Source organism: Gracilinanus agilis, chromosome 2 (genome assembly GCF_016433145.1).
Source record: "Gracilinanus agilis isolate LMUSP501 chromosome 2, AgileGrace, whole genome shotgun sequence".
NCBI classification, from domain to species: Eukaryota; Metazoa; Chordata; class Mammalia; order Didelphimorphia; family Didelphidae; genus Gracilinanus; species Gracilinanus agilis.
The window spans coordinates 27,770,383-27,797,293 of record NC_058131.1 but is presented as its reverse complement, the minus strand read 5'-3'; the positions used below and the strand labels follow the sequence as shown (position 1 = coordinate 27,797,293).

Sequence of the window (26,911 nt, the reverse complement as noted above, 5' to 3'; positions counted from 1 at the left end):
TGTGCTGCCTTATCCATGGGAAGAATGACAGCTGACAATGATGTGCTTTGGGATGGGTGCTTTGGATGAATACCAACCCATTTTACACTCTATCCAGATCTGATAACTGAAAAAGAAGCAGAACCTCATTATTTGCTCTTACCTTAGAATAAGTTACTTGACGTTGGTTACTGACAAAGTGAAAAAGCACTTTCAGAAGTTATGAGACAAGAAGGCATTAGTGAGATATGTTAGAGTCCAGTTAGCAATGTTGTCTCAGCAGGCTTCAAGCCCCTGGCTGTAGAATTTCTAGCAAGGGGAGGGGAATGAGTGAATGGAATTCTTTCTCCACCCCCTCCTTTGGCAGTTGCAGCTTCTGATAACTGTTATTAACAGAATCCTTTTCTGTCCAAAAATAATGGCTATCTGATCTATCTTTCACTGGGCTAAATTGGCTGGCAAAAAGGGAATAACCCCACAGAAATTGACAACCTCCACTGTTTGAGGCTTATTCCCTAATGTTATATTGAATCTCTGGGAGCTTGAAGTTCACCTTTGATTGACAAATAAGTCGGTTGGATAGAATGTTCCCAGGGAGGCATGCGAGAGGCAGGAGAGGGCAGTTGAGAACCCTGAGGAGAGATTCTGGGTCTCTGACCTGTGCTGAAGCTGGAGATCAGTGGATCCTGGTCTTCGAGTGAGAGGGTGCAAACATCTCTCTGCAAACTCTTCCTGTACTTGAGATACCGTCCAACCTGTACCTGGCCACCACCTTGGTGTCTGCTGCCCCTAGATATTGGGAGTTTCATCATCTAGATATCTAGGTTTCCCAGGGCCCGGGAGGGATCCGGGAAGTGGGCAGGAGACGAAGAAGAGGGTGGAAAGGGCGGATATAACTCAACTGTTAAGGCTGAAGATCTACAGAAGAAGAAGCTGAAGATTTCCCAGCAGTTCACCTACTCTGGTTTAGTCCTGGCCAGGCTGAACCAGAGGGAAGCTACACTGATTCTTCATTTGCCAGCAGTTGAGAGTTTCATTAGTAACAATTAAAGTAGGGTCTCCTATACCACAGTCCTTTACCCTTATCCTTCCTGTTTAATATATAAAGTTTAAAGTACCTTCCTAAATCAATTTCAAAGCTTGTTTGGGAAGGGAGACAACACAGTCTTATCCTAGCTGAAGAGCCCAAATCAATATATCAATTAACCCCAGGTGGGTCCTAAAGGATAAACCTCTTTTGACCTGAGGATCCTGTCTGGGCAACTGTTAAAAAGGAGAAGTGTCATCTTATTCCTCTCTGTACATCATTTCTACCATCTCAAATAGATACAAGAGACCTCCCATAATTATAACACTAAGCCCAAGATAGGTAAAATACTCAGGATGTCTTCAAGCAACTTTCTTGATCATTGGATCTCAACTACTCTCAGGATCTGACAAGATGGATATTTGGCTTAGGTAAAGCATGAATTACGCTATATAACCTGAAACACAACACCTCGCTCCCACACACTCTTTTTTTTTAAAATTTTAAACATTTATTAATAATCATTTTTATCATGGTTACATGATTCATGCTCCTACTTTCCCCTTCACCCCCCGCACCTTCCCCCCACCCATGGCCGACACACATTTCCACTGGTTTTATCATGTGTCCTTGATCAAGACCTATTTCCAAATTGTTGGTGGTTGCATTGGTGTGGTAGTTTCGAGTCCACATCCTCAATCATGTCTACCCCAACCCGTGTGTTCAAGCAGCTGTTTTTCTTATATGTTTCCTCTCCTGCAGTCCTTCCTCTGGATGTGGGTAGTGTTCTTTACCATAAATTTCTCAGAATTGTCCTGGGTTTTTGTATTACTCCCACACACTCTTAAAAAGAGGTGGGATTTGTTAATTCATGGAACCTGGGAAGGAGGGAAAAGGACTAAGTTTGAGGGTGAGGTAAAATCTATCTAAGATTTTCAAAAGTGCTGTCAGAGAAACTATTCCCCCAAAGGGGAAAGCCCCTGAATAAAAACTATTTCTCCCTAAACTCCAGCACAATCTAAACTATCTCAAAATCTAAAAATAACAAGTCCGAGATGGTCTTGATTGTAGATCTGTAATTGGCTAGGGATTGGCTGGGACACTGCTTACAAGGTTTTGTCACAGTGCTCACAGCCTTTGGAAAACAGTCTGGTTAGAGTCTGTAAGGAGTATTCAGCAATGAACCACCCTGCTCTCTGGGTTATAGATAAGCTCAGCTACTGTCCCCCCAAAGAGTCATCTTGCCAAGCTGGGTGTCTTGCTTTCACATTCTTAACTGCCCCAACTGCCCCCTCTCCTGTGGAGTTCTGTGAGGCAGTTCAACCCACTTAAGATTATCCATGTTACAGATATGATTTGAATATAAAGGCACACCACTGACATGGCATTATCCAATTTGTTGGAAGCCATTGATATTCCTCTTTTGACTCCTTTTCAGAACCACACCTTTTCTTATTGTAAAAACATTATAGCTTGGAAAGCTTTAAGTTCTTAGCAAAGCAGCAGTTACAAAGGTAACAATTTTTCTCCAAGAAAATTAAGGTGCCTGAACTCTAAAAATATTCCTTAGACATCCAACCAGGTGCAGTCCTCCCAATAAAAAGTACAAGACTCAATTAATTTAGGATATCTATAGAATATAGTTACTATTCCCAGAATTAGCTTTCTGATAATAAGCGGCTAGAATTTGGCCTTGGACCCTGTTCTATCTCTACTTTGAAGCCTCTAAGGTTTTTTTTTGTATAATTTGTAACCTCTACACAGCTGTAAAGTTGTGTGTGTGTGTGTGTGTGTGTGTGTGAATTGGGGTTGGTATACATTATATAAATAAAATCCTAAGCTCATTTGTGAGAGATGTAGCAGAAGCATGAGCAGACAGAAAAATCTCCCATGTCCTGTTACTTTCTTATCAACTAAGCCATCCTTATCAGATTATCAGGAGATGATAAATAGATCTTGACACCAATTGGTTTGTTGTGTGATCTTCTTGCACCAAATACAGCTCTTCCTTGGAACATCATAGCACATTTTAAGAGTTTTCCAGAGAAAGACCTTCTGCATTCCGTCAAAGGTTCAATGGAAGCCCATTTTATGTCTTCTATGAAAGAAGCTGATGCTTTAAAATATAAAAGTCAAGCCATCAATGAAATACAGAAAAAGGATCATAAACAACTCTGGATGGGATTACAAAATGATAAATTTGACCAGTTTGGAGCTATTAATGGGGGGTCTTGATATGTGCTATCATGAATATAGGGAAATCCCTTTGAGGAACTCCCTCTATCAGTGAAGATTTTCACTTTCTATAATTTAGTCATACAGAGTTACCTGATGCTCTCAGTATGACTTGTTCAAGGTCACACAGCTAATATGTGAGACTTGAATCCAGGTCTTTCTAACTTCAGGACAGAGTCTCTATTCTATAACTCATGCTATCTATTAATTTGAGCATAGCAAGTATTTAATAAATATTTACTCTAATGAATTGAAAGAAATGATTGACCAATTTGTGAGTGTCTAGCAAGAGAAATTTCTTCACTAAGAGCTACCATGCTTTGTGATGGCTTGAATGAAGCCATAGATGACATGTACATCAAATGTGGAGATGACTCCAATCCAGGAGGGGTAGCTAATGTCATCAAAAATATAAATAACACCAGGGGATGAAGCAAGGTCCCAAAAGATTTTTAAAGGGTAGAATAATGGGCAGAATACAAAAAGATGAAATTTTATAGGAGTTACTCCAATAGAATGTAAGCTCTATGAGAGCAGGGACTATTTTGCTTTGGTCTTTGTGTTACAAGAGTCTAGCAAAACACTAATAGGTCCTTGAAAAATTCTTATTGGATTGCATTGGATCAGATTGAAATAAATATAAAATTTAAATACTATAGTTGTGTAAAATGGATACACATGCACAAACCAATAAAATATTTTCTGTAATAATAAAGACCTGGATATTTTAATGGACTGAAAACTTCATAGAAACCAGGAGCATGACTTGACCTTGGCATGACAGCTTAAAAAAAGTGGTCTCTAACTGCATTAATAGAGTCATAATGATTACCAATATTTCCACAGCACTTAAAGGTTTGACTGGAACTTTATGTGACTATTTCTGTGATGCAAGTGCCATTAACATCTCCCTTTTACAGATAAGCTGACTGAGGTTTGGAGAGAGTGAATTGCTAGGATGATATTGAGGAGTTTTTTTTTTTTTAATCAAGTGAGGTTTGGATTTCATAGGCTTTGTGTAATACTTTGACCCTAATATTCTGGGATTCTCGTCTCAAAACATTTTTTTACAGTCAGTTATTGAGGTTGCTATGATAGCATTATCTCCTGTCTTCGTGGGTGCTCCCAATCCAAAATCTTCCTGTCACTTCTCAATTCTTGCATGCATACTGTCTTCCTTATCTTCCATTTGATGAAGACACCAGCACAGCTCAGCAGTAGGATGACAGCCAATATGATGCCCAGTGCAAGAATCCAAGGCTTCTTCCTAGTGGACTTTCTAGGGACTACACAAAGAGTAGAATGTAAGTGAGTGTGCATTCAATGAAAGAAGTGGGGAGATAATAGAATTATATTCTGGGGCCCATTTTCTTGGGATGTGATGAGAGTGTGTAGCTAAAACACTGACCTGAATATATAGCAGGACTCTTCAGCTCACTGTGTTCTACCACACAGCTATAACCTGCACCTGAGTCCTCTGGTGGGAGCTCTAAGGTAACTTTGAGGTAGAAGGTGGAATCCATATTGGGCAGGGTGCCACTGGAACTCTCATTTCCCCATATCCCCAGCTTCCCATTCTTTTCCCAGTGCATGATGATGGAGCGAGGGTAGAAACCTGTGGCAATGCAGGAGAGAATGATGCTGCCTTCTGGACTGACATGTTGAGATACGACCACCTCTGGGGCCACTAGGAGGAGAGATCAAGAAGGAAGGTCTCATGTCACAATCTTAGTCAGTGTTTGATGCTTCCATTTTATCTTTATCTTCATTAATGTTCTCAGATTCCTTATTCCCACATCTCCTATGCTGTTGTGCCCAATGGATTCATCAGGTCCTTGAGAGTAGCTTTTATTCTTGTGTATCTCCCTGGACACCTCAAAGAGTGCTAGATTAATGCTAGGTTACTGAGTCACCATCAGTTGTTTTTGACAAACGTATCACCAACAGCTTTCCAAACCATCTTTAAGAAGCTTAGGCTTCTATGATCCATGATTGAATCAGTGGGGACACTACTGATCATGAAGATTGCATACCTACCATGCTTACGAGGCTATCCTTCATGTATCTCTGTCACTTCCTCTCCAAATAAAAGTAAAACATTACTGGTGCTGATGTTCTAAATTTGGCTAGACTGTAAACAGCAGATATGTAGTTCATCATCACTGGGCCTATGAGCATAGATTTCTCAGCTGGAGAGATTGTTTCAGAGTGTGTATTTACCTGCTATGATTTTTAACTCTTAGGGTCACCCTCTTGTCTTTATGAGTCATGGGAGGAAGACTTTAACTTGAGGAATAGAAAAAAGAAAGAAGGAAAGAATGGAAGGGAGACAGAAAGGAGAAAGGAAAGAAAAGGTAAGAAAGGAGAAAAGGAAGGAAGGAAAGGACTGAAATAACAGAAAAAGGAAGACAAAAGAAAAGAAAGCAGAGAAAAATGAAAGGAAATAAGGATAGATGAAAAGAGAGAGAAGGAAGGAAAGTGGGAAAGAAAGGAGGAAATATGGGGAAAAAGAAATGAAAAAGTAAGAAAAAGAAAAGAAGGAAAAAAGATAGAACCTTATTCAAGCTTTCTTACATTTAAAACAAATTTTCCCATTGTCAACTGGGGCTATGATCAGAAGGTGGGGTTACTGCCTGCCCCTTTCTCTGGGACTCCAATGACTGCACAGAATTTTGGAGGTGACCTAGACCTTTAAGGAGGAGATGGGAAGAAGAAAACACTCACCATTATCCCTTAAGCTTGAATACCCAACGATTTTCTTCATCAAGTCAACACAATATAGCTTCATGTAGCTTTTCCTTAGATTGGTCCAGAAGGGACTCTCCAGAATGTATTGGTATTGCTTGGCTTCAGGCTTTATGTTCTCCCAATGCCCAACCTCTTCATCTATCCGGGAACTTTCCTCCCCATCCAAAATTAAATGAATGTGACTCTTTACTGTGATATTATTGTCCACTTCACATTCTATCAGGTTTTGGGCTGTGTGGTTTCCTGTGGAGGAACACAGAGTTGGGTTTTTATGGGTGGAAAGAGGACAGGGAACCCAAAGGAGGAGCCCATCTTTGGGGGAGATGTATGAAAAGGATTTTCCCTTTTTAAAAACATTGGGTTATGGTTTAGGTTAAATTATCTTGTGGCTCACAATCAAGTCAGACTGTCTCCAGAGAATCACAGGAAACTCAGGTAGGGTAGACTAACTTCGGACTTACATTCTCTTCATCCTGGGTCTATGTCCATTTCTACTATGTACAGTTTGAACTGTTATGTTATGTGGTGCATCCCCAAATTTTTAGTGCACTTTTTTGCTCTTAAAGATCTATGGACAATTTATATCTGAATTTGGGTATTTTCTTTCCTTTCAAACAAAACCCAGAAAATTACTGCTTTGGTGTATCTGTTGTGTGTTGTAATTGCAGGAGTAAAAGATAATGAAAGGAGGTGGTGCTAGAACTAATGTCTGAAATCTAGATGAAGAGAGAGATCGGTAACTAGGATGGACTGCAGCACTTTTTTAACTTCCATGACTGTAGGTGAGCGCAGGACTTTATTCTCAGAGTTTAGATTTATTGATTAAGAAATTAAATTCACTGGCAGAAGGTAGAAATATCTTAAAAGGATAATAGGAGATGGGGATCCTGGATGTTAATCCAACTGGGTGAAGCCTGTATCATCCATGTTCAAACTGCATCACAGAAACATGGATGATACAAGCCTAAGGGCCAGGGCTGGATCCTTCATAGCTCTTTCTCCAGAGAAGGATAGAGTGGGTTGGGACCAAAGAAATTTGTCTCAGTTATATGATCTACTGGGATCCTTTGATGTGCTGGGCTTGGGAGAGAAATAAAATATGTTGAAAAACAGGATGGGGGAAAATTAGTTGATCTAACTTACTATCATCGTTGATGTCATGTTGTGCTAAGAATTGGAGTAGCCAGAGGAAATGTGGTTCATGCTTCACCAATAAATCATGCACCTGTGTGAGATAATTGACTCCCAGTACTTTGGAGATCCAGGGTATCTTGATAGTAATTTGCTTCTGTCCTTTGTTATAAGATGCCACTTCAACATCATCTATGAGGCTAAATTCGCTTAGTTCCAAGATAGAGTGGCCTGTACCCACTGTGATGAATTGAATCTCATGTCTGTGGTGGACTGAATTATAGGAAGGAAGAGAAGAAGAGAAAATAATGTTTCAGGTTTGGGGATACCAGAGAACCAGAGCCTCCTCTCAGCCATTTCTTTTCCCTTTCTCTTTCTCCCACCCTTATTAAATGTAACTAAACAGATGACTCCAAAATTTACATATCCAACTCTTAGACTCTTTCTTTTGAGCTCCAAGACTATCATCTAATTTGTGCAGTGGATAGAGTGCAGGGTTTGTAGTTCAAATCTGTTTTTGGACATTTAAGTTGTATGAGCCTGGGCAAATAAATCACGAAAGCTCTTTAAACCTGAGTTTCCTTATCCATAAAATGAGAATAGTAAAGACACTGACCCCTTAGGGTTCTATTGGTACTGAAAGGAGGTATTTATAGGGTTTTATTACAGTATCTACTGCATAATAGAGGATTAGTAGATGCTTATTTAAAAACCTTTCCTTTCAGACCTCTCCAATTAGATTGCTTGTAGATATTTGAAACTCAGTATGTCAAAAATGTAAGTCATTCACTTCTTTCTAAACCCATGCTTCTCACTTACTTTCTATTTTTTCCAGCAACAGCACAAATATCCTAATCATCCAAGTTTGTAATCTCAGATCAATTCTCAAATCTTCCCCTTTTCTCTCCTTCCCCAATATCTGACCATTGGCCAAGCCCAAATAATTTACCTTCAGCTCCTCTCTCAAATTTCTCTTTTTTTCTTTCCATTCACACATCCCTCACCCTACTTCAGGCCCTTATTCCCCCTCACCAGGATTTTGGCAATTTCCTCCTAAATGGGCTTCCTTCTTTTGAATTCTCCCTTCTCCAATTAGTCCTCCCCAGTTTTCTATTCCTAAAGCACACTACACTGTATCTCCAAAGAACTTTAGTGGTTCCCTACTTCTTCTATGATGAAATACAAACTTTGGCAGCTAATGGCATTTAAAGTCATTCCTATTCTGATTCCCATCTTCCTTTCTAGGTTCTATTCCTAGTCCTCTCCTTCATGCATTTAAAATTTCAGTCAAATTGGCCCATTTACCATCCTTCACACCAAACATTCCATCATGGGCTACAATTGTTAGATTTTTTCTGTTATTTTTCATCTCCTTTAGATATATCTTGTTATTTTTTAATTTTCATGTTCTCTCTCCCTTTTAGAGCATGAGCTCCTTTTAGGTAGCGACTATGTTTTTTCTGTTTTTGTTGTTGTTGTTGTTGTTGTTGTTGTTTTGGTGGTGGGTGGTATCCCCAGTACCTTGCATTTTCTCTGGAGTACACCAAAAATTATGCTTAAAGATATGCTTACTAATAATTAATTAACAAATATACTGAATAAATGTTTGTTAACTGACTGCTTTACCCCAAGCCTTTTGAAGGGAATGAATAAGTTTTCCCCAACAGACCAAAAGTTCCATTGTCTCTACACTGTCTACTGAACTCCCTTCTTTCAAAACTTACCTGCCTGTGTCTTTCTCAAGGCAAATACTTCCATAATGAAAATCCCAGCTAAAAAGAGCCATCTCCAGCTCCTTTGACACTCCATAGCCCACGGAAGGGGACTGCCTGGCTTCATCAAGCACACCACAGCTGGGGAAGCTTTAGATGCCACACAGCCTCAGGCAGCACCTAAAAGGGAACTGAGGTCTCCCATCTATATAACATGGCTTTTTATCCTCTAACCCTACCCAGGATGGGGTTGGCTCTGCTTAGACCCTGCCCTCTTCTCAATGTCATCTAAGATGCCTGCTACCAGGCTGAAACGTTCCCTGCTCAGCAGACATAAGAGAGGAAGTGAAACAGAGTCTGTGGTGAGACGAGAGCACCTCAGAGCACAGTCATCATCAGGTACTTTCTGGCAAGCCCCAAGATGGACTGGTTGTTTCAGTGCCAACCATCCAGTTGTCATTCCTAAGTGTTAGTTGGACCTAGACATTATTCTATCTGAAGGGAGATTTCATTCTGAAGGGGAGAAATAGGAAGAGGCCCCATTGCTCCTTTTATCCTGCTCTCAGGGACCCCCTGATTTTATGGGGCGGTTTTTAATGGAGCTACCTGTCTGAAAATATGCCCTTAATAATAATAATAACAGTGAATACAACCTTCTAAGGTAGGCAAAGGACTTCCCGTTTATTATTATCTCACTTGTTTGTCACAATAATCCTGTGGGGCACAAACAGGCACTATTATCCATCCTCATTTTTCAGACAAGGAAACTGAGTCCAAGAGAGGTTAAAGTACTTTCCTAGAGTGAAACTAGCAAAAGTCTAAGGAAGAATTCAAAGAGAAGCCATACTAATGTTAGGTCTGTTGATATTCTTGATCCTATTCCACATTGCCTTTCCATGCTGATTAATTATTAATTAATTAACTCTCAAAAAATATGTACAGTTTCCAGTTTCATCTGCACTCTTACCCTTTTCTCCAACAACTTGTTAAGTCTAGACAACCTAAAAATAATCAAGCCCAATGTGGCCCCTGGATGACTGCCAGGACCAGGGCACTGAATCCTGGGTGGCATATTGCAGTGTTTGTAGGCTCACCATCTGTGTGTCTGGCTTTTATCATTATCATTATGACTGGGAGGTGTAACATCCTTGTTCATCCCTGAGTCTGAGTCTATTCCCTTCCCTGGGATTTGGACCTAAGGGCACTGGTTCTGGAAAGTGTTAACTTACCTTTATCCCTGGGCTTCAGTTATCAATCTCCATGCATGTGACCCTGGAAGTCTTGGTTATACATTCAATTTCCCAGAGCTCAAAGTCCTCTATTCATAACTCTCTTGTGGAAATTTCTCCATTTGTCCCACCATGAACAAAACTTCACTCTGCCTTAAAGTGAAGTCTTAATTAATCTTTCTCCCAAAGCATTCCTTGCCCCTCTCCCTAATTTCTAGCATTTAGAAGAATGCCTGACACATAGTATGGCAGCTAGGTGGCAAGATGGAGAAATGCCAGACCTGATGTCAGGAAGACTCCTTTTGCTGAGTTCACATCTGGCATCAGACCCTGGTCAAATGTGATCCTGGGTAAGTCAATTAGCTCCTGCTGGCCTGAGTTTCCTCATCTTGAAAACAAACTAGAGAAGGAAATGACCAAGTACTCCAATATCTCTGCCAAGAAAATCTCAAATTGGATTGTGGAGAGTCAAAAATAGATGACATGACCGAACAGCAGTGATAAGTGTTTATCAATTGATTCTCATCTTCTCGGTCTGAAAGGCTTATAATTTAGAGTCTTATGTTCTTCTTTCCTCTTCATAACCTCATATAGCCAATTAGGTGACAGATACTTACTCCTTCTACTTACACAATATCTCTTGCTTCCAGGCTTTTCCCTCAATCACCTACTTCAATCTCCTTTCTCCAAATTCTTGTCTCTTCCCACATAATTATTAGAATAGGCTCCTAACTTGTCTTCCTACTTCCATTTCAATCCCTTTTCCAATTCAAGCTTCACATCACTGACTGTAAAACTTTCCTTTTATGCTACTTTGGTGATGTCACTCCTCATTCAAAATGGACAGATAGACAGTACCTAGACTTGTGAATCTTTGGTATAAGCAAGAGTACGCTGGACTGGAACCATCTTACTGGGAAAGCAAGCCCATTGTTACATTCTCAGTGAGAGCCTTCGTATCTCTGAAACTGGTGCACACAAAGCAGGACTTGATTATTTTTAGATTGTCTAGACTTAACAAATTGTTGGAGAAAAGGTTAAGAGTGCAAATGAAACTGGAAACTGTACATATTTTTGAGAGTTAATTGATAAATATTTACCAGCATGACCTTAAATATAAAGAAAATCCTTCCAAAAGAGTCATTTAAAAAAATTATCCTTTACATTTCATACTGCGCTGAAAGATGACGTGATTGTTCAAAAAGAAACTACCTCTAATTAAAACAAAACCCAAAATCTTCTGTCACTCATCATTGTGACTGAATATGTATAAATGCATGATCCTGTCTTAAATATTCAAGTTATTTTGTGATCTCATCAATTCTGGTGATCATTTTAATGATTTTATCTTAGCCTGTCCATTCCTAACCATCTTGTATGACTCTTGTCCATGTCCTTCCATCATTTTATGGCAAAGGTTTCACTTAAGATGTTGGAGGCCTTCCTTAATGGAGGGCTTTGTGGTATTCTACTGAAATGTGATTTCTATGGCAATTTCACTTAATACTATTCTATTTCCCTTTCCCTCACCCTGACTCATCCCTGTTCTGCTTTTGATCCCACTTCCTCATCCAAGTACCTGAAATGCATGTATCCTCAATCTCCATCCAATATATTTCCCCCAACTCCATGAAACTTTCCCTGAGCTCCATTCTTTCCCAGGAAAGTGATCTCTTCCATCTCAGATTTCTCATCGAACTCAGTAATAACAATAACCCCAGATACGTCCATCATCACATCTGAGCTTCCTGTCTGTTGTGTGTGTTTATTTTGTATGTCTTGATTAGTTAGATCATAGGAAGGTCCAGGATTTTGTTAAACAGAGAAGTCACATAGTGAGACCTGAGCATAGGGAAAATCAATTTGTATTAGGAAGTTATATGGAGGGTGGAATATAGTGGGGAGAGATTTTAGGTAGAGGAGTGAATGAAAAGGCTATTGTAATCAACTAGGTGAGAGATGAGAAGGGCCTGTCAAGAGTTGTGGATGTAAGGAAGAGAAAAGTTGATTCATATGATATATAGAGAAGGTAGAAATGACCTGAACTGAAAACAGATGGAACATGTGAGGTAAAGACAGAAAGGCATCCAGATTGACAGTGAGACTGCCAGATGGGGGTCTGGGAGGATGGGAACACTTTCTGCAGGAATAGTAAGTGTGGGAAGAGGGGAGAATTTGGGGAGAAAGACAATTAGTTTTAGTTTGGCCTTTGGAAAGTCAATAGGTGCCTTTTTGAATGCATGCCCATAATGCTATCTGCAATGATTCCACAGATGTTTCAGTATCTGTGAAAAATCAGAATGGACAGTTTCTAAAGGAGTCAGTAAAAGTTTCATGACAGTCTCCATTTTCCTTCCAATTTTATGCCTACTTTTCTGGGACAGGTTCTCCCTAGCATTATATTTGCCAGCCGGTAATCCTAAGAGGGGCAGCCAAATGGCACAAGAGATGGAGCATCAGGTCTAGTTAGGAAGACCTGAGTTCAAATCAGTCTTCAGGCCTTATTTGCCTCAGTTTCCTTATCTGTAAAGTGAGCTGGAAAAGAAAATGACAAACCCCTCCAGTATCTTTGCCAAGAAAACCCCAAATGGGGTCCTAAAGAGTTGTACACAACTCAACCAAATAGTAACAATGTTAAAAGAACAGTACCTTGGCAGAAAGAATTCTAAAAGGGATGAGAGTGAGGCATAGGAGACATTGTGTGTACAGGGAGGGACCTTATTTCCCTTTTAGACTTTCCCTGGAGAAAATGATTGAGGAACTGTTGCTTCCACAAACTCCTTTGTATTTAAAAAAAAAAAAAACAATTCCCAGAGCCTTCTGGTAAACAAGATGGAGAGTTAGAAAATGTGGAAAGGATCGCTCCTGTCCTGGCTGCTTATCCTAGCATGTTAGCTCTAAGGAAGACTTAGACAGGTGAGTCTAGGGAACTGAGAGGAGGAGCAGATAGAGATTATGGAGCTGTGTAGGAAAACAAGTCCTCCAGCAGCTCTTGGCTACCAGTATGGTTTCAGGACCCAGGTTTCATCCATCTAAAAGCTCTGAGTCTAATATAAGAGACATAATTTGCACTCTCTGGGCTAATGGGAAGGGAAACAGACTCAGGAAGCTTCTAGGATGAAGGAGGACACAGGGAGGAAGAAAAAGGGAAAAGAAAAGAAAGAGAAAGAAATAAACATTTATATAGTATCTACCTTGTGCCAAGCACTAGAAGTGAGGTAAACTAAGTCATTGTCCAGCAAAACCTATTTTTCCCCGGGGAAAAGTAAAAATCAGAAATGAGCTTTTTCTGTGAAGGTTGTCTCAGTCAAGATCCATGAGAAGGTGACTCCCTTTACTACTTCACAGTCCAGGATAAGATATACAGGGGAAGTCCCAAAGCCCACTCTACTGAGCAAAAATAACTTCCAGACAACGATAAGGGTTCCTGCTGGTTCCTCAAGGTTATATATCATTTATGAACATTTTCTTTGTATCTTGAACCCTTTAAAAACTGCATTTTCATTTCAGTTCGGGGCAGCCTTCACTAGGAAGGTTGTCCTGGCCAGCTAGGTATGTTTATTAATCAATAGATTAATAAATAATTATTGGTTCCATTAATTGAACTCCTGGGTGTCTGGACTTGTCATCTGAGGTACCTCACTTCAGATGGAGCCCCCCAGCGAGATCTTGAGGACCAGAACTGGGAGGTAAGGACTTAGGAGAGGGCTGCTGTGAAAGAGCGAGTGTGCTTGGGTTGGGGAGAGATATCTGGGCTCGCTAAGTTGGAGCCTGTGAAGGAGTCTCAAACCCTTATCCCCTTTGAGGGTGTTTTGTTTTGTTTTTTTTTTTTTTTGCTGAGAAAGTGAATGGTGGCTTCTCCGGAGCCCATGCCTGCTTCTGGTATTTGAGATCCTGGACAAATTTTGATAGCTATTGGAGCCATCTGTTCGGTAATCTGTTCTGCTCTAGAGTTATGATCTAGTTTGCCTTAAGGTGTTGTTAACCTGGAGTTCTGGTACTGCTCTAAGGGTATTCTGGGAGTGCTGTTTTCACTCCCCAGGTTGTTACCTGGGAGCTCTGTTCTGGTATTCGCTCTCAGAGCTAGGAGGCTCTGTGCCTAGGAGTGCTGATATTGGCATAAAAGATCTGTTTTCACTCCAGAGATCTATTCTGAGAATCTGGATCCAGTCAAGGCTGGTGAGCCACTGGACACAGCATTAAGCCCCCAGCCCGGTTCCATATTGAAATGTCTCTTGGAACTTCAGGTCGCTATAAAGGCTCAAGTGGATGAGTGCGTAATTAATGTGTGTCTTGTGGATGTCTGTTGGAACCTTGTCTTTGTGTGATTTACTATAATGGGTCAGTCCTCAACATTGGACTATCAGACCCCACTAATATGTATTCTTAAAATTTTTCAGCTACTAAATCAAAGGCTGCTGTGCTAGCCAACCCACTCTCCTGAGGAGATAAGAGCAGGTCTCCTGGAGAACAATCCTCCTCCTCCTGTGCTCCAAGGAGACCCTGAAAGAGCCAACCCCCTATGTCAATGGGGAACCTATACCCCGCATCCTCCCCACCCTCCCCATCCTCTTCTCCAGATCCCCATGTTCACCATTGGCACCCCCATTAAGCCCTCTGTACCCCTCCTCCCAACAGGGGCCCCTTCCACAACTAGCCTGTTTCATACTGGGCAGGGCACCCCTTATCCTTATACCCAGGATTTCAGTCAGGCTCAAGGAAAAATGGCCATAAATCAGCCTGAAAAGAAAACAGTCATGACCTCCCAACTGCCCTTATGTCAGGTAGGACCTGGGATGGGTGCAGATTTATGGTCATTCTTGGAAAAGCTGTGCTTGTTCCAGCAGCAGGTTTTGTTATGTTGCTGAGATGGGACTGTAATATTGATGATAAGATGGCCCAAGGTCCTCTGATGATATGAGCGCCTGAAGCTGAGTGAGAGTGGAATCCCTAGATGAACACCACAGGAATATTTGTAGCTAAACTAAACATCCAGCCCCAACATAACAGCGTCCCAGGAATAAGTGATCAAATAAAGAGGCTGTGGGTTGGATCACACAACTTCTGTGATTGCTTATCCTGGCTTCAAAGCTGATGGATGATGCTATTGACCTTGACTTAACTGTAATTTGGGTAATCCCTCTTCCCTCAGATTCCCAAGGCTATGTTATTGATCCTTAAGGTAATGATGACAATCACCTAAGTAAGTTTAGAAATTAATAACAATAAACTTAGGGAAAGGGTAATAGGTACTAAGGGCAGTGATTCCCAAAGTGGGCGCCACCGCCCCCTGCTGGGTGCTGCAGTGATCCAGGGAGGTGGTGATGGACGCAGGTGCATTTATCTTTCCTATTAATTGCTATTAAAATTTTAAAAAATTAATTTCCAGGGGGATAAGTCATATTTTTTCTGGAAAGGGGGCGGGAGGCCAAAAGAGTTTGGAAACCACTGGACTAAGGGAAAGAGGGGTGAAGGAAAGCTTATCTAAATTACTAAAGATCAGGTGTTGTCAATTGAAGGTAATCAGGTTGAGCTTATCAGCTGGAGAGATTCATCTCCTCAGTTGCAACCTGGCTAGCCAGGCTGCTTGACTTGAACCAGATTATTTTATGGAATTGATGTTGCTTCTTCCTTGATGATCAATCGACTAGGATATACAGCACAGCTTCACACAGCAGGTGAGGATGTGATAGTGAATGCAGGTATCCTGGATTGATTTGGCCTACCCAAGATCCCAACCAACCTCCCACCAGAAATCCCCTTCTCCAAATTGAGAGCGCTTCTTGTTCAAATTTCAGCTTTATATATAGTCAGCCCTCAATTGTCTGTCCCTTGCTGGCTCATGGCAAACTTGGTGGCTCCAAATTCTAAACTACTGAGTGTCAATCATCCTGCTTTCCATTTTGCATAGCAGAAATGATATTAAAATTTCTAAGCAAAGAGAGAAAATCTGAGTAGGAGGGATTTAAAAGTTCCTTCCCACAGTCAAAAATCCTCAGCAGAGGATATAAGCAAATATCTCTTTAATGGATTTTCTTCTTTCTTCTTTGGATGGGCCCCCAAGGGGGAAGGAGAAAAATTCAGATCAGAAAAAGGGAGATTTTACTCCAAAATTTGAGATATATTTCACTTAAGATTAAATTTAAGGATGGTTGTATGCTATGATTTAATTTCATTTATTGTGATAATTGTTTGTCAGTTAAGGTGAAATGTTAGCCAGATTTTATTGAGCACAGAAACTCCTGGTTACAACTTTGTTTTGTAATGTGAATTTGAGAACTGTTTGAAGGTGATTTATAGCCAGCTTGTAGCCTAGAAGGAATTTTATTTTTCAAAGGCAAAACGCTATTCTGGCTAAATTGTTTTCATAAGATCTAGATAAATATAAATTCCAATTAGGATAAGGTTGTAGTGAATTGTGGAGAATGTTTTCTAAGATTTAATTTTGGATTTTTTATAAAAAGAAATGTTGCTTTATTTCCTGTATTGTCTAAAAATAGCAACAATTGATTACCTAATAGCATTGACATTTTAGGAGTTTAAATTTGGTGATCTGTAAGGTGAATTTACACAGGTATTTAGAATTTGGTATTTGGACTATACAGAGTTGTACTTGATTAGGATTTATAAATTATTTTTAAAATATGTGGTATGAATTGAAAGGATTAGCAAGTACTCACATATAGTTTGTTACAATGCTATATTGGGTGTATACAAATTGTATAAATGTATGCTGGATAGAAAATTAATTTTTATGCAAATTGTATATAATTAATTCACAAAGGAAATTTTACCAGTCCTGAAATCAAATAGGACTTGGTAGTAGATTATTAATATAAGTTAATAGTAGTCACCTCTCCCTCTATTTATACTAAAAGTTAAGAGGAGAAGCCAGATGATGTGTGAGATAGTTAATGGATATAAGATATAAGAATGGTAGTTCAGAATATGAAAGAAATATTTAATCAGGTATGTAGAATTGTCCTAAGATATAAAGAGGCAAGACTAGCAGTTTTATTCTTTTTTGAGCAGAGGTTTGTAAGGAAAATTGGTGTGTAGGAAACATTGTTAAGGGATTTTAATCAAAGTTATTTTGGAAGTTGTGAAGTTTTTAATTAATATCCAATTTCAAGTGATTATCAGGTTTTTAAAATAATCATGCAAATTTTATGAGTATAGTAACTAAAGAGTTAAAGGGCATGGAAAGATATCAAGCCATGCAGCCCTCAGAAAAACTGCTTTGGACTTGGATGTGTTTCAAAAATAATTTAGCCCCGTCTTCAGCCAGGAAGGAGAACATAGTATTTATAATTGTCCCACAATGATATTTAGGAACTGAAATACCAACAAAGGACATGAGTATGTCCTCAGAGTTGACAACAGATAAGCATCTTTTAATTGTATAATTTGAATATTTTAAGGAGCTGTTCAAAGAAGTAAAATTGCCAGCTGTGTCCACCAGATGGCTTGTTTGAAGCTATGGAATCTTAATGCAAACTTTCCATGTCCAAAATTATAAAATGTGTTGAGTAATATATAATTGATGAGTTGCCTCACACAAATCTTGAGAATGTAACTTGAGAGACCCCCAGATATTAGTTGATATTTTCATTCAATATTGACCTGTTTTAACATATATATTGCATATAGTAGACCAGAAACAGGCAGGATTTTAAAAATGGCATATGGATGAACAACACTTGCTCACAATTTTATGACTGTTATGGGAATTACTGCTAATATGACCTAAAATTTATAACTGATGAGCACTATACTAGAGACACAGTATTTATACGAAATGGAATGTTCATTTTTATGATGGTAAAAGCAAATCAAAGAAGGTGAAGGAGTATGTTGTGTTTGAATGTGGAAGAAGGAGGACCTTTGATCTGGGGTCCATAAAACTTGCTTATGCAGGTTTGTGGAGAGAGAGAGAGAGAGAGAGAGAGAGAGAGAGAGAGAGAGAGAGAGAGAGAGAGAGAGAGAGAGAGAGAGAGAAGGTGAAACAGAACAGATAGAAATGCTGCTTTTATAATTGGATCTTTGACCTAGGGATATTTCTAAAATTGATTTATGTGGTTTTGGAAAAATCAATCACAAATGCTTCTGGAATTTCTCTGGAAGGTTACCCTGAAAAGATTCCTGTTTGGTCTTGTCTTAGGCCTAGATCCAGGAGATGATACAGCCCTTATTTATATTTACTATGGAGCTACTCAATTAAGCACTTGTGTTCCTTATTACCAAAATATGTGTGTGTGTGTGTGTGTGTGTGTGTGTGTGTGTGTGTGTGTGTGTGTATGAGTGATCAGCCTTGTAGGGATGTGAAAGGCTTGTTTGAGAGTATGAAAAATTGTTTCTAGACTGCTGATAAGTAGAATTTCTCTGAGCTGTAATGGGAAAGACTTGTCTTTAAGGGAAAAGAAGGCTTCTGAGATCCAATGGTGATGAACTACAAATAAGACAGAATGACCTATGATGGTTAGAGAAGTGATTCGAGGGCTGAAGTTGGATTGAACTTTTCTGACCATCTGGGCTGCTAAACCTTGAATGAGACAACAATGCCATGAGCCAGCCACGGTGTGAAGCCCCTCACTATGTGTCCCTTGGGATGTGAGGAAATGTTTTCCCTGTCTGCCTTCTCTTTTGTGATAAATTCCCATACTCAGCACATAAGGCAAATTGAATAAGAATACAGGTTTCCATTTCCCCAAACAACCTATTAGGTTAATTATTGAAAATTATCAAATTTTTAGGGAACATACTTTGAGAACTAGGTAGAGTTATTAATAAATGGCTTGTATATGCAGCCTTGATTTGCCACAATTAAAGTTTGGCTCTTGAGTTTTGAAAAATAACCCAAAGTTTTCTGGATTTCTAAGATCTGGGGTACAGAAATTCATCTTTGACATATTGTTACTATGTAAATGTGGGCTTTCCGAAAGAATATTCTTTAACAGAAACATCACATGTCAACTCTGCAAACAACTCCAGAATCAAATTCCCTAAAAGGGTAAATTCCTGTCAGAGGATGTTTTCAGGAGATGGAGTCTGTTGGCTAAGATATCTGGTGCTGGCCCATTTTCCATACTTCTGCCTTGGAGACTGATGCTCCCCCTGGTGACCTGTCAGCCCTGTCATAGGATTGCCAGACACGCCCTTCAAATCTCCCAGCCTTTAGACCTACACCTTTGCTATGGACAGGACCCCGCAGACCCCATGCCCATGCCCTCCCCTCCTCCTCCCAGGGATTCTGCACCCCTTATCAGCTATGAAGAAGCTACAGAAGACTGAAACCATCACTCCTGTTCCCTTAGATATTTGAAGGAGGGGTGGGGAGGATGGCATAGGACCTTGTACTCCCATTGTGTAGAAGTTTTTCAACCAAACTATAGACAGGAAAATTCCTTTGCTCCTACTATATTCCCTTACCTGACACTGAGTCAAAGGTTTGACTCTGCTACAAGTGGAGAGAGAATTGATATTGGTTAAAGTTCATTTATATGCTTGTTTATCAGCAGGGACCAAGGCAACAGCCTGGGGACAGAACCCTCGAGGTCACACAGTAGGACTTCCTTCACAACAGAAGAGAGCTGCATTGCCAACACAGACACCACTCTGCCCCCCTTCTCTCTCCTTGGTCCTGTGCTTACAATCACTTGCTCATTCCCTCCCAACCCCCAGACAAAAACCTGGCTACCACCATTTTCATAGAGGACCATCAGCCCCTAAAAATCTGTTTTGATCTCTGTGGACTCCTGGGAAAACTTAGAAACTCCCCTCATTACCTTTCTGGTACAGAACCCTAGCGCAAGAGACTCCTTGTCTAAGGTCCCTGTTTATGCTGCCCCTCTATGGACCATCCTATTGTACCAAGACCTTATAGCCACTTGTAAATAAGGTTGGATTTTGAATAGAAATAATTATCCTGATGCTACCTCTGGTACTTATTGTCTCATTTATACTAGGCAAGTTGCTTACTCTTTAGAAGTCTCAATTTATACAATAAATCACATTATAAGGATGAACTAGATGATTACTAAATTCTTTATAGGCTCTAAATCTTATAAATAGTATGATATCCATGAGTCTCTGAGGGATGTAATTCATTCTTGGAATCTCTAATGGAAGGCCAATCTAATTAAAAAGAAAAAATAGTAAAGCCAGGCCTAGAGACAGGAGGTCCTAGGTTCAAATCCGGCCTCAGACACTTCCCAGCTGTGTGACCCTGGGCAAGTCACTTGACCCCCATTGCCTACCCTTACCAATCTTCCACCTATAAAAATCAATACCCAGAAGTTAAGGGTTTAAAATTTAAAAAAAAAAAAGAAAAAATAGATAAAAGAAGTGATAGTATAGCCCTGAAAACTTAGAAGGTGAAATCTTACGATAAATTTACAATTTGGAGCAAACTTGGGAGCATTTGATTAATGACCAATGGAAAGAGAATCACAGGCAAAACTATAGTGGGACTATACCGCAGATCACAGAGTTGGAAACAGGAAATAGATATTGTGTTTGGGAAATAGATTATAAATATGACACAACATCACAATATGCTATTGATGGGAGCATTTTCAGGATATTGGACATCCTTCTTCCAAAATCATAACAGATGAGAAAATTTGCCTTACTAATAACTTCTTTAAAAGGTCAAAGGAACCTCTTCTAAGTCCCCTATTCTGACTAGAATGATGAGGAGAAACTGATTGTTGATGAAGAATTGATGAGAATAATGAGAGGTAGTAACAACATTTTCATAGAGTTTATGATCGATAAAGAAATGAAAATTTGGCATTTCAGATTGTACCATAGATTTTGAAAGAATGAATGTCAATGATTTAAGAGAAACAACACATAGCATCTCAAGGCCACCAATTCTACTAGGGAATTTCAATCAAGACAGATGCCATGTACTCTAGAACAAATACAAGCAATATTGATTAAAAAAAGAAAAGGAGAGAAGCTGTTTGAAATATTAATGTTGCCACTCAGGATGTTCAACTACAAAATTAGCTTTTCCAAAGACATTTATAAAAGATGAATGAATATGATAACTAATTATGAATAGAAAAAAAAAGTATTAATGACATCTAAGAATTATTTTAGGGTGGCTAAGCTTAGACATATTCTTGGGACCCTGTGAAGTAAAATACCATCATCCTTAGGCACCCTATTGATGGATGTTGAGAGTAATGCCATATCTAATATGATATCCAGGTATGTCACTGTGAGCATCAAAATGCAATGTCCAGGGGCAGCTGGGTAGCTCAGTGGATTGAGAGCCAGGCCTAGAGACAGGAGGTCCTAGGTTCAAATCTGGCCTCAGACACTTCCCAGCTGTGTGACCCTGGGCAAGTCACTTGACCCCCATTGCCTACCCTTACCAATCTTCCACCTATAAGTCAATACAAAGAAGTCAAGGGTTTAAAAAAATGCAATGTCCAGCAAGGAGAGATGAGCTAGTGGGGTTTAAAATTTGAGTGTTGGAAGGAGAGAGCTTTTTTTACTTCTGTTCTGGAAAAGACTGACTTCCTGGGATGATGCTGGGCAAGTGGAAGTGTAACATGGAGATGACCACAATGGGCTTCTCTCTTCTTGTCTCTTTTCTCTCTCTCTCTCTCTCTCTCTCTCTCTCTCTCTCTCTCTCTCTCTCTCTCTCTCTCTCCCTCTCTTCTCTCTCTCTCTCTCATTATATATGATTACAACTTTGGCCAAACCACCTTTTTATTTTTTACAGGACAATCATGAACAGCTTTGTGCTTTGTAAAGCTACATTTGAAACAAGAGAAAGCTCAAAGAGGAGGACCACTTCTTAGAGCGAATGGAGTAATATTACAAGACAGAAATACAGTTAGATCCCAATCAATGTGAATAAAGAATCCTGTGAAGTACTCACATAGTTCAGATGTGCACTGCAGATTTGTAATGGCTTAGACTGTGTCCTTTTTTTTACATAATTCTAACTTCAAATAATATGAAAATACTTCTGTTGTGTCTCCCAGGAAAAATGGTTTTAGAACATAGAGATAAAGCATGGAAGTGGTCAACAAAATGTTGAATCCCATGTAATAAGTTGACTAGAGGGGAGGGTCCAAGTACAGAAGTAGTGTCTAGTAGGAGGGAGGCTTCTCCACCTCCCATGCCTGTTCAAGTGTATTTTTAATCAAAGGAAAAATTTATCCTATATGTGCTGCCTTATCCACTGGAAGAATGACAGCTAACAAAGATGTGCTTTGTGATGTGTGGTTTGGATGAATAACAGCCTATTTTACACTCCATTTTACATTCCAGATTAGATAACTGAAAGAGAAGCAGAACCTTATTAATTGCTTTAACAAGAGTAAGTTACTTCAAGTTGGTTACTGACAAAGTGAAAAGCACTTTCAGAAGGTTATGAGATAAGAAGGCATTAGTGAGATGTGATTTGAATATGAAGGCACATCACTGAAATGGCATTATCCAATTGGTTTGTTGTTTGATCTTCTTGCATCAAATACAGCTCTTCCTTGGAATATCACAGTACATTTTAAGAGTTTTCCAGAGAGAGACCTTCTGCATTGTCCATCAAAGGATACAATTGAAGCCCATTTTATGTCTTGTATGAAAGAAGCTGATGCTTTATGTAATGCAGGTTTAGCATTGCCATGTTTGGCTTAGGCAATCCTGTCAGTTGCCCTGGATGGAATGTTGACGATGGCATGCGCCATGTGCCAGGTGCCAACTGGCAGTTGAACCGAGACTATAAAAGGCCCTGGAAACCCAAGCCTGGGTTCTGTTTTCCCCCTGACTTCACCCTGAGCACTCACTTACCCCTCACCCCCCCCCCCTTCCACCAGGCTCCAGGAGGAGGGAGCGGGAACATGGGAATTAGGCTTAGGATAGAGTAGGGTTTTAGGAATTAACATTAAGAACAAATCAATATTATCTATTATCATAATTTACAAGTTTAGCCAATATATCTGGTAAGTTTCTTGACCAAAGACTGCTAGGTTTGACTGAGGGCTGTCAGCCCTCAGCCTGCCAAGACCTTCTTAGGACCTTTGCCAGCTTCAGCCAGCCAAACCATACTAACAGTTTAGCTAAAATCAAACCCTCTTACCTTGTCTTTTTCCTTCCCCAGTTATCAATAAATCCCATGGCCTTCAACCAGAGAATCTTGTAGTTATTGCTTACCACCAAAGGTTGAGAAGAACAAGCAACAAGGAGAGAATTCTGAACGGTTAGGGTTGAACTAAATGCCATTGCTGTGGGAAGGAAGCTCTAACACCCACTTCCTGCTGGTCTGCCGTTATCCTATAGGAGGCAGTTTCCTCAGAAGGGAGGGGCCAGCTGCCTGACATCTTAAAGGAGCCTAGTACCTAGCAGTGAGGTTCACTGGGCACTCAGCCTTTGGGTTTGGATTTGAACATAAAGGGAGTTCATTCCCAGCTGAGTTCACTCATTCTTTCACCACAACCAACTCCATCCTCTTGCTGGGCTTGTACTGGCTCAAGACCTCTAGTGTTCCTTCACCCCTCATAACATTTAAAGCTTAAAAGTCAAGCCACTTATGAAATACAGAAAAAGGATCATAAACAACTCTGGATGGGATTACAAAATGATAAATTTTACCAGTTTGGGGCCATTAATTGGAAATTCACGGACTATTCTGCAGAAGATAATGGATTTTGATACATACCTTATAGAATTTATTAGCAACAACTAAATGATCTTTCATTCAGAAGTCATTTTGACCAGTTGCTGCAGATGGATAATTGCCTACACTAAGAGAACTCTTAAAAGAAGTTTATCCTGCAATTACTCCTGAAGCCGGGGCAAAGAAGAATCAAATTCTGATTCATGGAATTGAGCCAATGTTGGAGATACCTTTGCAGTGGCTAAGGAAACATCTGAGCTACACTGATAATTTTCTTCATATTGGTATCATACCCCAACTAACACATTGAAGGAGAGACTCTATTCACCTACAAAAGAATGAGCATTGCTCTTAAACTGGATCAACCAAAGCATGTCAACTTTTTCTTTCAGTCAGGTTTTGTGTAGGCAACCTGACCAGAAAAACCTCCTTGTACAATGCAAGCCAGACAGGAATAAAAGATCCCATGGCCAGATAAGGGTGAGTTGGCCTTACTCTGCATCACCACTGTTTTTCTCCAGTGCCATCATTAAGCCTCAGTTGCAACATGAAAGAGTTTATTGGGCCACTACATTTCTGTTTTCTTGTAAAATATAATAAAGCTAAAACCCAGCTGAAGAAGCAGATGGAAATAAATGCCACTCGAATTGTATTTCTGATTAACAAATGAACAGAGATATTTCCTAATGTGACCATGGTTGAACTTTAGATAGAGGGGAGTAGAAACAAGGTTTAATATTTGAGAGAATTAGACTTAAGAAAGTAAAAAAGAAATTTTGTTATCAATAACTTGCAGTTACTTTTTATAAAAGATCAGATTATAGTAAATCCATCTTTCCTTAATGAGAATTTCCTTTGGTTACAGCATATCTAATGGTATGCAATCTTTTAACTATGATAATGAACACTGAGATTTTTAAATAAAACCTAAACATTTAAAAAAAAAAAGAAACTGACAAGTTGACTAGAGACATTTCAGGTATGTAATGCAAGGTGGCTAACAGAAACTTTTTGCTTCTGTAATTTCTAACAGTCAAAAAAAGTCAGTTAAACATCTTAGAATGTTCAGAAAGTCAGAACTTAAAGCTATAAATAGAGGTGAAGTTCCAACGGACGGACGGACGGGGCTTTTGCCTTCTGGCTTTCGCTGTGGCTGGAGGCTTTTGCTTTGGCCTTTCGGCTTTGGCCTAATTGCTTCGGCTTTGGCCTGTGCTTATTTTGTTTTGGGGAAATTTGGACCTATCTCATTTCTCTGGACCTCTCCCTGATCTCCCATCTCCATCCCTCCCCTTCCCTGATTTTCCTTTGGGTTCTGGTTGGAAGGGAGGGCTTGGTGATTGAACATAGTGATTTTAGTTTTTTTTTTTTACATAATTGGAGTATCCTCAAATAAGTTACCCCTAAGTTTGATAAAGACTTACTTAAAAGGCAGTCAAATCTTCCTGACTGGGAGAGCCGGACTCTCTGTCTAACCTCTCCACGACCCATCCCCCACCCTCACCTTCTCCCTAGCAGCAGTTAGAAAACCCTGAACCCCTCCCCCCTCCTGACTGACCCTGGTATGAATAAATCCCCTTGTTACCTGTTCAAACCCTGAGGTGAGTCATTGTGTCCAAAATTAAGACAAGGGCTCAAGGGGAAGGGATCATTTTTCTTTTATTTCTTAAGAAAACTCGGGCATTCATCTTGGCAGGAAGTACCTCCCCCAGACTTCCTCCAGCATCAGTTTGACTGGCAGGGAGGAGCCTCCTCGACCCCTCCCAAAAGAGACTTTGAAACTAACAAGAGAAACTCTCCAGCCAAACCTAACATTTCTTGCTGGCCCTGGTTTCCTCCCTGTATCCTGTCTCAAGCCTCTGGGAATAAACCTGTTTGAGCTGCCTCTCCTACATACCCCATTTCCTTTATCTCCTAAATACCTTCCCATTCCTTCGTTCCTCCCCCAATCACTTTATAATCCCCTAATATCCGCTTTATCATTCCTTTGACCCAAACTGCGTTTCTTTGACCTGCTCAGATTATTTACCTTATTTCATGATAACAGGTATCCTCAATAAACTCAAATCTCCAGTCTTGGATTAAGGACATCTCAAGGTACTAAAATGAACCCTTGATTATTTCATTGAGGATCCATCAAGAATGATCCCTGAAAAAATGATGGTGAGTGGGAGAAGTCTACAATGAGTTTTGGGTGGTTCTGTTTGATTATACCTATCCTGAGGGACCCTCCCATCTTCATGAGAAGTTATTGTGATGCCAAAGAAAAAGGGGCCTGTTCCGCATCAGAATCAAATAGATTTTATTAGGGAAAGCTTATTCATGAGGAGGTTCTGTGTTGTAGGAGGGCAAACGTTGGATCCTACATGAACTCCAGGTTAGACCAGATATTATGTGGAATCAGAACAAAGAAGACATCATGCCAGGGATGATCCAGGGTCACATTCACATTTCCCCATGGGGCAGAGCATCTCTTTCTGTTTACTTTAACCATGATACCCCACATCATATTATCACATGCATGCTCCCAACATACACAGTCCTGCTGGTCTGGAAATAGATGAGTGAGTGAACATTTTTTTAAGGGAAGATGATGGATTCTTCATAGAAGGCAGTGAGCTGAACTTCATTAATTGACATGATTCTACTAAATGTTATTAAGGTATATAATCCTTCCCCCTCTGTCTTTTTTTGAGAGTCTCAACAGGTGCCATCATGGGTATAGGGAAATCCAACTGAGGAACTCCCTCTATCAGTGAAGATTTGCACTTTCTATAATTTAGTCTTAGAGAGTTACCTGAGGCTCTGTGTGTGACTTGTTCAAGGTCTGTGTGACACAGCCAGTACGTGAGACATGAATCCAGGTCTTCCTAACTTCAGGACAGAGTCTCTATTCTATAAACCATGCTATCTATTAATTTGAGCATAGCAAGTATTTAATAAATATTTATTCTAATGAGTTGAAAGACACAATTGACTGATTTCCGAGTGTCTAGCAAGAGAAGCTTCTTCACTAAGAGGTACCATGTTTTTGATGGCTTGGATGAAGCCATAGATGACATTAACATCTAATTTGGAGATGTTTCCAATACTGGAGGGATAGCTAATGTCATCAAAAATATTAAAAAAAAACAGTGGAGGGGGCAGCTGGGTAGCTCAGTGGATTGAGAGCCAGGCCTAGAGACAGGAGGTCCTAGGTTCAAATCTGGCCTCAGAC

General features: G+C 39.9%; 1 protein-coding gene and 1 pseudogene across 1 annotated transcript; one reads left to right on the top strand and one right to left on the bottom strand.

Annotated features, from left to right (window-relative positions):
• Positions 1-24: 24 nt before the first annotated feature.
• LOC123233112 lies at positions 25-23,828 on the top strand (annotated as a pseudogene).
• LOC123234498 (zinc-alpha-2-glycoprotein-like) lies at positions 4,185-8,959 on the bottom strand. The gene is made up of 5 exons (XM_044660398.1): positions 8,845-8,959; positions 7,133-7,393; positions 5,966-6,232; positions 4,650-4,928; positions 4,185-4,527 (listed from the first exon to the last, which is right to left on the bottom strand). The coding sequence occupies exons 1-5, from the start codon at positions 8,957-8,959 to the stop codon at positions 4,331-4,333; spliced, it is 1,119 nt and encodes a 372-aa protein (XP_044516333.1). The 3' UTR covers positions 4,185-4,330.
• Positions 23,829-26,911: the final 3,083 nt, after the last annotated feature.

Bases quoted from the DNA above. Each gene is read 5' to 3' on its own strand.
- LOC123234498 (XM_044660398.1), bottom strand. From the start codon at position 8,959: ATGAAGCCAGGCAGTCCCCTTCCGTGGGCTATGGAGTGTCAAAGGAGC. The intron at 4,929-5,965 runs GTGAGTGTTTTC...CTCTCCTCCTAG, and splicing joins TTCAAGCTTAAGGGATAATG to TGGCCCCAGAGGTGGTCGTA. The intron at 4,528-4,649 runs GTCAGTGTTTTA...CTCTTTGTGTAG, and splicing joins GAGTCCTGCTATATATTCAG to TCCCTAGAAAGTCCACTAGG.